This window comes from Ictalurus punctatus, chromosome 22 (genome assembly GCF_001660625.3).
Source record: "Ictalurus punctatus breed USDA103 chromosome 22, Coco_2.0, whole genome shotgun sequence".
Lineage (NCBI taxonomy): Eukaryota > Metazoa > Chordata > Actinopteri > Siluriformes > Ictaluridae > Ictalurus > Ictalurus punctatus.
The window spans coordinates 6,757,498-6,773,721 of NC_030437.2; the positions used below are offsets into that span (position 1 = coordinate 6,757,498).

General features: G+C 37.5%; 1 protein-coding gene across 1 annotated transcript; it reads left to right on the forward strand.

The window, feature by feature from the left end:
- Positions 1 to 5,787: 5,787 nt before the first annotated feature.
- Positions 5,788 to 9,390, forward strand: otpb (orthopedia homeobox b). Its single transcript, XM_017451362.3, has 3 exons — positions 5,788 to 5,955; positions 6,262 to 6,653; positions 8,878 to 9,390. The coding sequence occupies exons 1-3, from the start codon at positions 5,880 to 5,882 to the stop codon at positions 9,382 to 9,384; spliced, it is 975 nt and encodes a 324-aa protein (XP_017306851.1). The 5' UTR covers positions 5,788 to 5,879; the 3' UTR covers positions 9,385 to 9,390.
- The last annotated feature ends 6,834 nt before the right edge of the window (positions 9,391 to 16,224 follow it).

Here is a 16,224-nt window from a genome sequence, read left to right on the forward strand (position 1 = left end):
TTTTTTTTAATGTAAGTCCTATTCATTGCATAACTCAGGCTACTACACATACTGCTGTTGATTTTTCTTTGGTGATTTTTCTTTAATAATGATTTTATAAAATAGACTGGAAATGACTCCATGTAAACCTGTATAATGGCTGGCACCAGAATTTATTAAATGTAATCAATTTTAGATTAATTAAATTGGTAACTGGCTACAAAATGTATATACGTTATATACATTATTTATTTATTTTTTATTTTTTTAAATTTTTTTACAGTAGAACATTTTATGACCACACTATATTATAATGCATCATAACTACATTGCATAGGCCTAGTAGAAGATATTGCTCTTCAAATAAACACCACAAATGAGTTTTTTTCGTTATAGATGTACATAAACAGCCAACTGATAAAATGTTTTCTTCACTAATGTAAAAACCCTCAGGATTTATATTAAATTACACTCCTTTATTAATAAAACTGACTTGCATAGCCCTGATGCCCAGCAACGCCATCAATGTTGAATTAACACCTACAGAGTTAAAGTAAAAGTATTTACTTGTTCCCAGCTGGATGCATATTAACCCTGTAGGTGTTAATCCATGTTGCATATTGTGAGCAGGGCTTACACTGGGATATAGGAAGTGGGGGGGGGGGGGGGGGGGGGGGGCCTCAACTTATTTCAGTGATAGATAGATAGATAGATAGATAGATAGATAGATAGATAGATAGATAGATAGATAGAATTTTTTTCCATTACTCATTTAACCATACCTTTAGACTTTGTTCATGTTAGTGTTGGTTTGTTTATGTATTATTTGTCAAATTTGTAATTTCAGTGATATTCAAACATCTTAAAGATATATTTGAACTAGCACCACGAATACACGACCAAATGCAGCATAACCACAGACGTTAACATTTGCTTTGGAAGCATTTCCCTTTAAAGCGTTGGTGAACTATATCAGGCAACATATTCTATATTATTATCACCATTTCCCATGCTATAATTTACATTACCATCACATTATAGTACTGCAGCTTTAATTGCCGTTTACACAGACCAAAATCCAAGGTTGTACGTCTGATGACAGATTCAAATTTATTTAAGATTTGTATTCATTACATGTAAGCTATACTGCATCAGAAAGATTTTGTTTTGTAAATAATTAAATTATTTATATTTGACCTAACCTAGTGGAGAAGTGGCAATATACTGACCCTAGGTGTAAATAATAATAATAATAATAATAATAATAATAATAATAATAATAATAATTATTATTATTATTATTATTATTATTATTATTATTATAGTTGTTGTTGTTGTGATAACACCATAATAACATAATCCTTTTTACCGAGCAATTATTACAGCCCTACTTTCATTATAATAAACTGAAGATTGGACAACAACGTCTCTAACCGCTAAGTTAGTCTGCCCCAATCAGTTCCTCCGAGCTTGAAGCTAGCATAACTTTGACATCATCCATTTGGCGAACTTAACTTAGCATAACCTAACAGTGACAGGATGCCTTGATGGAAATGCACTGAAATCCCAAGTAATTGACACAAAATATGACAAACTATTTCAGGCTCTCTGAGCAAAGAACACACATTGCTATGGATGAGCCCCCATAATGCAACTGATTAATGCCGGCTCGCGCGCGCACACCAGCCGACTCCATGAAAAATGAATTCTCTGCTGTCATTCCGACAAGCTAGTAAAGCCGGAAAGAGACTATTAGCACGGAATCATTATCAATAGCGATATTTTCAAACTCTATTATAGCAATCAGGGTGGAATTTATTCAGTAGATTTAGCTCGTTTGGGCATAATTGATAAATAATCAAAATGTGTCAATGCAACTTGCACAAATTTCACTAACAATCAAGTAAAAGCAGCCAATTTACCACCTGACTTGGTACGAATTAGAGCTAAATTGACGATCAATTAATCTTGGGAGGGCCGGCGGTGTATTTTGTGGACAAGCAGCAGAGAAACAGACAGGAAGGAGCAGAAAGGAGTTGAAATGTCGCGGCCTGTCCATTTAATAGTCGTAAATTGTTAGATTTATGGCGTCGGTTAACGGTTTGAGAAAACACACTGATAGTGCTATCACTGAGCAGGAGAACCCATGTCCTGTTCATCACAGCGAGACAACAGATATGACTTCCAAACCATGGCATTTTAGATCATTGTAGATGACCTGCCATTGAAATGAGGCACTTCCGCTTCCGAGTGTCGCTTCCTGTCACAGGGGGGGGGGGGGAATCAGAATTAAACCAGCATATTTAAAAAATATTGTATAAAATAATATAATCGGGGAATCACTGCATGTCTTTAAATTAACATCATAATAAATCAAATTGCAGTAGCAGACACAGTGTTTATTTATTTATTTTTTTTAAATTATCAAAAATAAATAAATAAAAACACGTCTGCTTCGCTTTCAGTTTAAATGCTGCTACTGCAAGAAAGTAATTTCTGTTGCCATATGGATATTTCTCGCCATATGGAGGAGACTGAAATGACCCAGAGTTGTTTGTTTTTTGTTTTTTGGTGTGTTTTTTTTAAATAGGGTTTCACTTCCAAAAAGTAAAAGAGGTAAACAAAACAATTGCTAAACTACTTGCATTGCTGCCTTATTATTATTATTATCCCATGAAAGACATGGCTGATTGAACAACAATTTTTGTTGCGCGAGAGGATTGGTCTGACTCAAATGCATTCTGGTTCACTGTAGCCTTTCAATGTACAAGGTCAGTGAAACTAATTATTTTCAGTACTAATTTGCTGATGCATTAAATTGCATTAGCAGTGTGATTAAGCTGGAATTTAATAATTACCAGCACATGTTCTTAATTTAGCGCAACTCAGAATGACCACTGACCCAAGTCCTCCCTTCTTTCAAGCCATTGATCCACCTCTTTTGAATGAAAGATATAGGATGTAGGTTGTACAAGTTTCTACATTGATATTGATATACTATTGACAAAATATTTGTATTATACTTGCTATTTTTTTTTTAACCTTTCCACATTTAATGCATACCCATAATGCATATAATGGAACACAGGCCTAGTGCATCACTATATGTCATCATTTTCACTTTTATTATTAAGTCTGGAAAAATGCAGGTTATGAAACCGTAAAAGAAATACTGAAATGTAACTTTGAAATCAAAAATCTAATAAACCATATTCAGCTTTCCCAACCTTGGCAGCAATGATTAGAAATTAACACCAAGGTAAACTGGTGCAGGTCCAAGATGAAATTAAGCATTTGTAAAATGCTTCTAGGATATCATGGCCTATATGGGTACAAAATTTACTGGCGATATGATAAACATGTGTCCATCAAACCGAACGTTAATAGAGTGCGTTTGGACAGTTGTCGTGTTCATCCCCTAAAGTCTCATTACCCACCGTAATGGAGGCTAGTTGCTCCGTGACACACCAGAGCTCGCTTTCATTACGGTAATCGCCGTCCAATGCTGATTATTTTATTTAGACCCTTAATTGTATTCTTTCCGGATAACTCACGTTGTAATCGGGTCCACACGGAGGGCACCGAGTCTAATCACGGTTTGAAATGCGACTGGGGTCACCACCTTGTCTGGACGAAGGAGAAGATATCCGTTGAAGCTTGGGGTAGTTACCCTTTTTACAGCTATTGTCCAAGCGACAGCCAGACCAGCACGACATGGAACTAATAATAATAATAATAATAATAATAATAATAATAATAATAATAATAATAACAACAACAACAACAACTATTATCAGAATATGATTACGGTCATAGTAATCTTGGATCAAAAGTATATTATTATTATTATTATTATCATCATCATCATCATCATTATTATTGTATTGTACTTCTTCTTCTTCTTCTTCTTCTTATTATTATTATTATTATTATCATCATTCTTTTATATCGCTTTCTTTAACTTAATATCATGGGACACTGTTTATACTTAATTCTCCTTGCATTTGTAATGAACAACGCAACGCTCTGAGCTTCATTTTTTGTTCTTGTTTATTATTATTATTATTATTATTATTATTATTATTATTATTGTTGTTGTTGTTGTTGTTGTTGTTGTTGTTGTTGTTGTCGATTAATTTCACGTCACGTATTCCACACTATTTTTACAAACATGCTGTAAAAAAATATGTATTTTAATCACTTATAATCTTATCATTTTTAGATCATTTTACTTTATTTTTTATTCATTTTTTGTTAACTTCATTTTTATTCCATTCTCTAACATCAGTATTATCCAAAACATGTGACATGCGCCTCTTAATTCTGAGTGCATACGCGTAAAGGGAAAAAAAAATAATAATTCTGACAGAAATAAAGAGAAGGAAAAACTAACCTATAGATCGTGTCTCCTGTAGGCTACATGCTGTAAAAGATCCCTGCTCGACACGACATGGCTGTTTGCTGTGGGGAATCCACCGGAACCGGAGCTTAAAGCGCACTGACTGCGCGCGCACAGAGCCTCGGCTGAGCCCTGAGCCCTGACGTTCAGAACCTCCGGGCTCGTGTGCAGGGGTAGACATGATGTAGCTACACATCGGCTATATCCAAAACCGCACACTGCAGGATACCGTGCAATAAGTAAAGAAATGCATCATATCCTCGCCATCGCCATGGCTAAACCCCAAATCGCGTTTTGCCATTCTCCATAGTCTGGAAAATAATAACGCTATATAAATCATTTAGACTTTCTATTTGTACGAGTGCTTTTCGCACTCGTTTTGTTTTTTTTTCTTTCTTCGAAAGCATTCGTGAGAAGGCCTGCTATAAAAGGTGGCTTGCGTGCAAATTCATGCAACGCAATACAGTGAAATGTTAGCTTTCCACCGCGCAATGTGAACACTGACCGCGGCTTATCGTGTTAGACTTGTGTCTTTTAGCTGGAAATAAACAAATCACATAAAATGCATCGGCGCTGATTAGTCTACAGGTCCGTGCAAAATGAAGCAACACATTAGACTTTTTTTCCTTCTCCAAAATAAAGTGCATTGACGGTTTACACAAGATGTGCCCTGTATTTAAACACTAGTGTATTATAGCAATTCATAGCCTAATAACCTACTAATCTCACAGTAAATATCGAATTTGGCGCTAAATGCCTCAAGTGCTTAATGGCCTTGAAAATGACTAGTTGGAAATGTACTTTGGATGTGTGGTTAGCTGCCTCAGAGAATTAATCGCATGTGATGGATGGATTCTCCTCAAATAAAGCTGCAGTCTTGCTTACACACACGCAGCACTAAACTGACAAAACGTAAAGCAACCACTCATGGTTTAACCCCCCCCCCCCCCCCCCCAATCGCCTGGAAATATAGGTGCACTGATCCCGCACCCGATTCGTTCCCTTTACGAAAATAGGTGAGGCTCCTATTTGTAACTTCATCACACGTCCATTCCTTTCAGTTTGAAACCTTTCATGGATTTTACCGTTTGCACATTTCGCAACTTTTTTTTTCTTTTTTCAAATAAAACTAGATTTATTATAAACTGTTTGTGCGCCATGATTATGAGCTCATTTATAGCCTACAATAAGGGGCTGATACTATAAATCAGACCTGATATTAAGGAGACAGTAATTGCAGACGCTGCTGGTTTATGGATGCTGCTGGTTGGGCGCGTGAGCTCGCAGAGGCGACATTTCCAGCCTTCAATTCTGATTGGCTCTCATATGAGGAAGCTCACGCGCTCATCCACCTATTAAGCGCCTCCCTGTCTCTCTAAAGAACATTATAATGCTCGCAGCCACCTTTTTTTAAACGCGCGGAGAATTTTTCTTCATTTGGCCACTCTATGCTGTTTAAAGGAGTTAAAAGTTTTAGGGCTAGTTTCGGCACCGGTGCGCGATGCTCTCTCACGCCGATCTCTTGGACACTCGCCTCGGTGAGTTACCGACACCCAACTCCGGTCTTCAGCTCCACTGTAAGCTATGGAGGAACTTTCCATTTATACAATTATGATCGGATTTAGACTTAATGCTTAATCTAATTTTGAACTCGATATTGCAGGCTAATTCATTATCTAGTGAATTAATTACATCTAACCTATTTCATCAACCTTGTCTAAATATTGATAGAGGATTGACTGAGGATCTTATGTGATGCAGTTTGAACTTGTTTGGAATATTTTCGATGCTGGTCATGTTGTTATCCGATTAGAGAAAAGTCCAAATGTTTTCTGTGTTTTTCGTGCCATGGAAAAACTTAATTTTGACCGGTGCTTTTGCAGGGATGAAGGATGCTGCGGCTGAGCTGCTGGGCCACAGGGAGGCTTTAAAGTGCAGACTCGTCGCGGACACCGGACACCCGGGTGATCTGAGCTCCGGACCGGACGCGGTCGAGGGCACCACGCTGCTCCCCGGGGAAGATATAAGCAATGGCGGATCAAACCCCAGCGGCATGCAGCAGGTCGGCTCCAAGGAGCAAGACAAACAACAACAACAAGGGTCGAGTCAGTCGGGCGGACAACAGAGTCAGCAGAAACAGAAACGACACCGGACCCGCTTCACACCGGCGCAGCTTAACGAGCTGGAGAGAAGCTTCGCAAAAACCCACTACCCTGATATCTTCATGAGAGAGGAACTGGCGCTCAGAATCGGATTAACAGAGTCCCGAGTTCAGGTGAGACAAAAAAAACCCTCATGCATCATTTCATTTCATAAGCGACGTATTATTATTATCATCATCATCATCATCATCATCATCATTATTATTATTATTATTATTATTATTATTATTATTATGTTTACTGAAAGCTAACACAAACATATAATCTCACACGGTTGAATTAACAATGTTTATATGAGTACGGCTAAGAACAACTGAGAGTCAATATTTACAATTCAGTGTGTATGTGTGTGTGTGTATATATATATATATATATATATATATATATATATATATATATATATATATATATATATATATATACACACACACACACACTGAATTGTAAATATTGACTCTCAGTTGTGTGTGTGTGTGTATATATATATATATATATATATATATATATATATATATATATATATATATATATATATATATATATATATATATGCATCACTTGCAATATGAGTAAATTGGGAAAATAGATACAAAGTATTAAAGCAATGACAATAAACAATGACAGGCCTATGGTGAGATGTTCTATTTTGTAAAACCCAGTTGTGCAGCTTATATCTATTTGCGTTAAGGATTATTGCGAACAGTAAGTACAATGAAATGTGAAATAATGAAATGAAATTAAATTAAGTGCATTGTGGGGGGGGGGGGGGGGGTATTTATTTATTTATTACACAAATGCAGTGTTAACAATGTTAACAAACAAACAAGTTTAGAAAGCGACTGAGAAATTGTACATAAGAGAATTAAATCAGCCCTTTGCTCATTTTTTTTTTCTGAAATACAAAAACAACATATCAGATTTTTAATATATATATATATTTAAAAATATTTTATGTTGAAATATTTTTCTTTTATATTTGTCAAATATTTACTGTGTAATTCCGCGTGTTCTGAATCTATCTATCTATATATATTGTCGCTTCTTATCTTACTGACCTCCTAACAGTCCCGCAGTATTTTCTTAATATATTTAGTGACTTTAAAAACATTTTCATAATTTACCGCATCATAACAAATATTACATTAGCCATAACGACGTGGGCCGCTTGAAGAAATGTCAGAATGATGCTAATGAGTCGCCAAATGATGTTACTTGTGATTAATTATACTGAACGCGATAATCATCATCAGTCAAAGCAAACGCGCGCGCTCTCTCTCTCTATCTCTCTCTCTCGCGCGCGCGTTCAAATATCAAACGTTATTTTTCACAAAAGAGAAAAGCAGAAAGCCCAGACGCTCGAAAATTGCAGGTCTATTTTGTGAATTTATTTTCGGCCCAGGTGATAAAGCACCTAGGCCAACCAACCATTTGTCTCTGGAATTGGTCTATCAGGCACGACGTCTTCATTCCAGTCAACCAGCAAAATATTATTCTCCAGTTTATGATGGCATAAGAAATAGCATTTCGTTCTGTCAGTGACAAACCTAAGCTTTGGAATCATTTGTGACCCCTTAATTAATTATTTGTCATGGTTTCAATATTATGTTATGCTTGAAAACACAGAAGACCTTTGGGCAAAATGATACAGAGATATTGCTCGGTTTAGAGTGCTTTACATCTGCGCGTGCAGGACAGAAATAAACTAAACATTTCAAACGATGTGGTTTAATAATGATTCAAATGTGGGTGGTGGAATGAACAACAACAACAAAAAAAAAAAACCTTTCATTTGTAGGCCTTGCCTGCAAGCGTGTCTGTGATTTTCAATATTTTTGAATTACTCGAGGTATTCTAGTGATCACGTTTTAGCAAAATACTGGATTACAATTGATTTAAAAAATTGTCTATAAAATACATATCCGAGTCGGATGCAATAGCTTTTTTTTTAATGCACTGCAACAAAGATCATCCAGAAAGAAATCTGTGTTGAATTCATTTTCAGAAGGCTATTATACACACTCAAGGGGTGTTTAAGAGTTCATTTGGCTTGTAAAGGGTTCTTATAGGCTTGTAAAGGGTTCTACTAGTAATCCTTCCTGATAGAGAAACAGTGTTACACGGAACCATTCAGGAGAACTGAAGAATCATGTTCTGAGAGTACATTACAGTGTTGAATTAACCATTTCAGTCTTTAATCAATGTGATATTACAGACTCCATTGGTGTGGCAAGTCTAACGTAAACCCAGGTGCTGTTTTAACACTGATTGTTTTGGGGGGTTTTTCTGTATAAGAAAGCCGCTATATTCGAGCTGATTGTGGTTCGTTTTCCTGCGCAGGTGTGGTTTCAGAACCGTCGGGCCAAGTGGAAGAAGCGCAAGAAGACGACGAATGTGTTCCGCGCTCCTGGCACGCTGTTGCCCACACACAGTTTGCCGCAGTTTCCGACGGCCGCTATGGGCGACGGCTTGTGCTCATTCCACGCCAACGACGGGCGCTGGGCCGCGGCTGGAATGGCAGGCGTTTCTCAGCTGCAGCTGCCGCCGTCGCTCGGCCGCCAGCCGTCCATGGCGCAGTCACTGTCGCAGTGCAGCCTGGGAGGCGCGCCGCCGCCCAACTCCATGGGCCTTTCCAACGGTCTATCGTCGAACGGCTCGGGTCTGCAGTCGCACCTGTACCAGCCCGCGTTCCCCGGTATGGTACCCGCCTCGCTTTCCGGTCCGACCAGCGCGAGCGGTTCGCCTCAGCTGTGCAGCTCCCCGGACAGTGACGTGTGGAGAGGCAGCAGCATCGCCTCCCTGCGCCGCAAAGCGCTCGAGCACACCGTCTCCATGAGCTTCACCTAATCACAACGTCACTTGCGTCCTCGTTTAAAAAAAAAAAAGAAAGAAAAAAAAAAAGATTATTTTCACGGACGGTCAAGAGCCACTCAGGATCCGAGCTCGTAACTGTGAAATTACAAATTGGCAGCCTTAAAGGAAAAAAGCGGAATCTCAACAACATCCGGACGATGTTTGACGCACATGCGCAGTAGTAATAGCGTCCACTTTTTAACACGTATACTTTAATTCACGTGTTGGATACGATTTGTTGTTAATTAACTTGGGTTTTTTTTCTTTTCTTTTTAATGTCTTTAATAATTAATATTCAGTTTCGTATTTATTGACAAGTATTTATTTATTTATTTATCTATCTATTTATTTATTTATTTATTTATGTATTTCTATTCATCATGCTTGTTGATCATCTGTCAGAGAACAGCAGCGCGCGCTGTTGGGTTACTTCACTGATGAGAAATATTCATTAATGTTCATTTTTATATATGTTCAAGGCAGCCACGTGTACTGCATGCTATGATTGGTTTAAAGCATGGGTCACGTGTGGATTTTTCTTTTCTTTCCAATTTTGTACAGGCAACGAATAACATGTATAATGAGTAAATTCTCAAATAATCCGATTCAGCTGCATGTATTGGCAAGAAAGAGCAAGGGAAATTTACATAACGCAAAATGATCTTGAATAGGATACTTGTGTAGATAAAATTAATTCTTGTTACCTGCTGGTCTGTTTGTGATATGTTTGACTTACTGTATGTGCTTATTACTGAAATGTGTTTTTTCTTAAACGTTAATCCTACCAAATGCAACACACCTGGGCAGGTTTATATCAATTTATTGTAAATGGGTGAATAAAATCATTTTCAGTAACGTCAAAATTTGGAATGGTCCGTCTTTGCATAGACTAGCATATAGATGTATTAGGCCTACATGAACATGTCATTTGAAGTGAAAATATGTGGGAAGATTGAGAGACTTGAACAGACCGCTCTTATGATTGGTAACAAACATCACCAGCACAAATCACTACATAAATATCAGTTACTTTCAATGATGTGCAGTTTGAAGGTTTCTAATCCTGTACATTTAGAAGTCGGCTATGAGGATTCAAGGATGTCCATTCTTATCTTATTTGCTTTCAGAAAATAGCCTGTGTTGGGATGTGATATACGACACACATTGTAATATCTGGCCAATGTGTCACAAGAAACAAGCATTTATTTTATTTATTTATTTATTTATTTGCTAATAAGCACACCAGTATTGTGTTTGTTAGCTGTCATGCAAGGCTCAGACTTAACACTATATTGCAGACCATTACAGTACCCAATTCTCGGGTCATTTTAATCTTATACATCCTTTAAAAGAAGCAGCTAAATAATCTAAGTCATTAGATTAAAAAAAGAGTTTTTGTCTACTGCTTTAAAAAAAAAAAAAAAAAAGCTATGAAATCATTGATTTGAATCCCTGAATGTGAAAAGAAAAAAAAAAGAAAAAAAGAAGAAAAAAAAAACACACATACACATCTAAAATTAAAATAAACATGTTGGGTTTTTTTTTTGAGACTATAAGAGATGCATAAGGAGACATTGCTATATGTGTTTTAATACTGCAGACAACTGGTGAATCTCTCTCTCTCTCTCTCTCTCTCTCTCTCTCTCTCTCTCTCTCTCTCTCTCTCTCTCTCTCTCTCTCTCTCTCTCTCTCTCTCTCTCTCTCTCTCTCACACACACACACAGACACACACACACACACACTCAAGCACACATACACAGACTCGCACATCTCTCAGAGGGTGAGATAGGAGAATCTGAGAACACTGAGATCTAGTGATTGACAACCGACAGAGATGCCTTTTTGTCCACATGGGATGGAGTAAGATTGGAACCAATTAGCGAGTAATCAGAGACATGTTTTGCTCCTGCATCCTTTGTGTGCTTTGAAGCAGTTGCCATTGGGGATGCTTTACAGGCCACAAATATCTGCTTTGACCAACCACTGACACAATAAATGGTCAGCTTGTGTGTAAATGCACTTACAAAAAGAGTCAGGCAGTCAGAAGAGACTTGTCATTCATTGACAAATCGACAAATCAATGTGTGTGTGTGGTAGGTCAAGTGTAGTAATAACAGTTTGTGGAGAAAAAAAAAGATTTAACATGAAACGTAATTGATGCGTTGTGTTGCATTATCACAACATATACCTGAGCAATGAAAGTACAATTAAATGCGAGACCTATTTAGCTGTGTAAAATAGTCAGACAATATATAATAGCAAAATTATGCATAGCTTATCCATGGCTTCAATAAAATGTCTTTTCTGAATTAAACAATGTAACAACAGGACAGAATATGTCTTTTGCATATAATGCACATAATAGATAACGTATAATGACACAACCTACAGGCTGGTGACAAATGAAAGGAAACTCTGGTGGCTCTGTTATATGATAGGAAGCATTTTGCTGGCATGGTTTGTGTCCACTTGTCCCCTTGGCACAAAGGCTCACTGCAAATCAATACAAAGTTATTCTGACTGATCACCTTTATCGTACGATGAAACATTTCTATCCTGATCGGAGTGGTATCCTTCAGGATGACCCTACCACCAAACAGGGCTGGTGGACCACTGATTGTTTTGATGAGGATGGAAATGATGTAAATCATCTTCTCTGCCTGAGATCAGTCATTAGATTAGATCTCAACCCAAATGAACACCTATGGAAGATTTTGAAATGATGAGTTAGACAGCACTTTCCACCAGCATCATCAAAATACCAATTGAGGGAATATCTTTTAGAAGAACCATGTTTATGCCTCCAGTACAGTTCCAAAGATATGTAGAACCTACACCAATGCACACTGAAGCTGTGCTGGTGACTTGTGATGGCCCGACACCTTACTGATACACGTTATGTTGGTTTTTCCTTTAATATGTCACCTGTAGTTATATACCGTATGCATTAGTAAATATGTGTATTCAAAATCTGTAGTCCCTACCTAAAAATTAACAGGAGAGAAAAAAAGCACAGGCAGATAAAACATGGCCAGTTTCGGTATGGTCTTTCACTTTCCATATAAAGTTAATTGTCTCCGAGAATTAGTGGATGAGATCTCATTGAAACAACAGAATGGGCAGAGTGTGTGAAAAGCTCCCCCGGTCCCTGAACAAGCTTCGCGTACACATCGATCATCATCAGCCACAGCATCTGCTCTGAGAGGCCCAGACTCCCTCAACCTCCTGTGCTTGCCTGCTCCCTCCAGACGCACATTTCTTATTTTCTGCACTGTGCCAAATTTATGGTAAACATCGTGTGATAATCAGATGATTGCGAGATGTCAGTAGATAGAGGTTGTTGAGTGATACACTGGGTTAGAGCAAAATAAAAGCTTTGTGGTGTTGTGGTAAATCAGGCATTTACAATTCTTTCTGGCTCTAAGACATCATTCAGTGTATCAGCAAATTACCAGTCCTATTATGAGTTGAATCAAGTGCCAGAACTTGCAATATACTAAAATATTCCTTCCCCTGGGGCTCTAATTAAAGCAACAATGACTCTACAGCAGCAACTTTGCATTGTAAGTAGCTGTGGTATAAACCCAGTCCTAGTCACAAGCTGGATGATACTGATGAAGAGGCACACAACAGGACTCATCCCATTCCTTCAACACTCCTAAAAAATATATAGTATTTTCAACACATAAAGCTGACATTGCTTTTGAAACATCTCTCCATGCCCTTTGCTGTAGCCTTCCTGCTTCGCCACCTATACTTGCCCTTGATTTCCACTGTCAGAGCATGGAAAGCACCCCACAGGCCCTGACAGGAGCGACAGCTCGGCGGTAAATCAGAAATCAGTGCCGGAGAGGGGAGCAAGCCACCATGAAGGTCACAGCCACAAGCGTGCCATCTCATGTCTATCCAAACAGTGCACACATCCGTGACCAGCAGGATGGCCCTGTCTGGGACCTGAGTGGGTTGTCTATCATAATCTGGTAATCCCCGGGTGTTTTTGATACCCAATTATCCTGCACAAATGCATTACATTTAATTGCACCTGCGATGAAACAGATATAAAATAACACACAGAAGAATATAAAACCCTGAATGTTAAATTGTATCTGTTCTGTTATTTAGTTATTTAAATCGCAGCTTGGGGCTGCTTTATGATTTTATGATGGATTTTTCACAGTGTGTTAATCTCAATAATCTACATCAAATCTAGGTAATAATCCCACCTGTTAGGCCTGTTAAGACTGAACATATCTGACAGCGTGTTTGTCTATAGCAAGTGTAGCGAGAATTAGTGTTTTTCTCATGTTTGCTTACTGCCACCTGCTGGTTTCCTGTCAGTCAGTCAGCAGCACACAAGCTTGATAAATCTGCCTTATCAGGACTTCCAAAATGCAAATTATCTCTGGAAAACCATCACTTATTTTTTATATAATATAGTCAAACCAATCCAAACCAGTGTTTTGCTCTGTCATAGATTTGTTTGGACAAAGTCAAAGAATGTGTGAGTTCTTTTGATTATTTGCAATATGAATACCACACTTCAGAGACCACTTCAGAGACCAAACCTAAGCGTACATGCACTACATGTGAAAAACTAACGTGAAAATGTGTGTGTTTGTGTGTGTGTGTGTTTTTGGGGTGTCATGGGGAGACATTAAATGTGAAAAATGAGTAAATATGACATGAAATTAAAAAACATGATCTACATGAGAAAATTGGGTAAAATATAGCAACACGTGAAGTGTTTAATAACTACATGTATAAATGTGTAAATCATTCATATGTGAAGTACATGTGACTTCTCTGTAAGGAAATATGAGGATTTGTTGATGAGGAGGTCATTAAATAAAAACTCTTTTATAACATGTTTTCCTGTGTTTTATGTTTGATGTCTGAAACATTTCTGTTCACTTGCAAATTACAAACTTACATTACTTACAGAGTCCATTGGTGACCATTACGAACACAGCATGCTTCCTCATTCATTCCCCACAGTGCCAAACAATAGCCTACCATAAATACACCTGGTTTCACGTCAAGCCTCTGGGCTACGTGCTAATAGTCACTCTAAATGGCACACAGTGTCGTAACCACTTATTCGAGAAGTCACCACAATGCACTGATTTGTGATTAGCATTGCATTAGAGAAGGACGGCTGGTCATAGTTCAATGCGAAATGATTTCTGCTTGGACACACTACTACTCGTCCTCCACCCCATGCCATAGTATGCACCCTCCGCTATGGGTTGTAATGGTATTAGGAGGCAAATGAATAAATAAAAATGAATAAACATGGGGGACATGACTTGAAATTAAAAACATGTTCTCCATGTGAAAATTGGGTAAAATGTAACAACACGTGAAGTGTCTAATAACTACATGTATAAATGTGTAAAACATTCACATGTGAAGTTCATGTGACTTTTCTGTAAGGAAATGCGAGGATTTGTTGATGAGGAGGTCATTAAATAAAAACTCTTTTATTAACATGTTTTCCAGGAACTGATTAATTTAATACAAACCTGGAATATTTTTCGGAATGCAGTATATCAGTGTTTTATGTCTGATGTCTGAAACAAATCATGTGTTGTAAATCATGAGTCGTAAATATAAGTACTCATTTATGTATCGTTATTAGTTGCAGTACTGAATTAAATATATATATATATATACGTGTGTGTGTGTGTGTGTGTGTGTGTGTGTGTGTGTGTGTGTGTGTGTGTGTGTGTGTGTGTGTGTATATATATATATATATATATATATATATATATATATATATATATATATATATATATATATATATACACACACATTGCTTAGAGTTAATGGAAGAAAGTGTACATTACTTACAGAGTCCATTGGTGACCATTACTAAAACAGCAGGCCTCCTCATTCATTCCCCACAGTGCCACACAATACACCTGGTTTCATGTCAAGGCTCTGGGCTACGTGCTAATAGTCACTCTAAATGGCACACAGTGTCGTAACCACTTATTCGAGAAGTCACCACAATGCACTGATTTGTGATTAGCATTGCATTAGAGAAGGACGGCTGGTCATAGTTCAATGCGAAATGATTTCTGCTTGGACACACATACTACTCGTCCTCCACCCCATGCCACAGTATGCACCCTCCGCTATGGGTTGTAATGGTATTATGAGGCACACGTCATTAATCCACTTGCAGGAAAGGAAATCAGCCCAGTAGAAAGTCTTAGCTTTGTGCTGATTAGACAAGACAGGCTAGGTCATGGTGTGTGGACCGGTATAACTGTTCATTAACACACTGTATTAGATACAATGTGCAGTGTAAATGATAGGAAATAGGGTAATCGAATCCAGATGAATTAAATAGCAAGGAAAGAATCTATTGCCCCTGTGTATACAGACTTACAGTGTATTGCACGTTTGATCTCAGACCAAACCTTTTAAACCACCAATAAGATAACATATTATTATCAATTATTTGACTACGAGCCATCACATGCTCTTTCTAAAGAAGGCTGTAGACACTGTTTCAGTCTTCTATAGCTGTCCAGCCGAAATGAGCTCATAATTAGCTTATGTAAGCACTGTATAATAGAATTAACTCCCAGCTTTGATATGTATAGCAGAGAAAAAAGCTCAAACGAAAATAGTTTAAATGAAAAAACAAACAAACAATGGCTTTCTTTTCAACTGTTTTAAAAAAGCATAATGTTGTAACGATCTGCATAACTCATTCATCTAATGCATTACTATCTGGTCTTACTTACTGTGCATTCTCTACTATTATATTAAAATATATATATATATATATATATATATATATATATATATATATATATATATATA

What these genes read in the sequence shown, in the direction of transcription:
- otpb (XM_017451362.3), top strand. Translation starts at nt 5,880, where the DNA reads ATGCTCTCTCACGCCGATCTCTTGGACACTCGCCTCGGTGAGTTACCG. An exon ending in CTCCGGTCTTCAGCTCCACT is followed by an intron (nt 5,956 to 6,261) that starts GTAAGCTATGGA and finishes GTGCTTTTGCAG; the next exon opens with GGATGAAGGATGCTGCGGCT. An exon ending in TAACAGAGTCCCGAGTTCAG is followed by an intron (nt 6,654 to 8,877) that starts GTGAGACAAAAA and finishes TTTCCTGCGCAG; the next exon opens with GTGTGGTTTCAGAACCGTCG.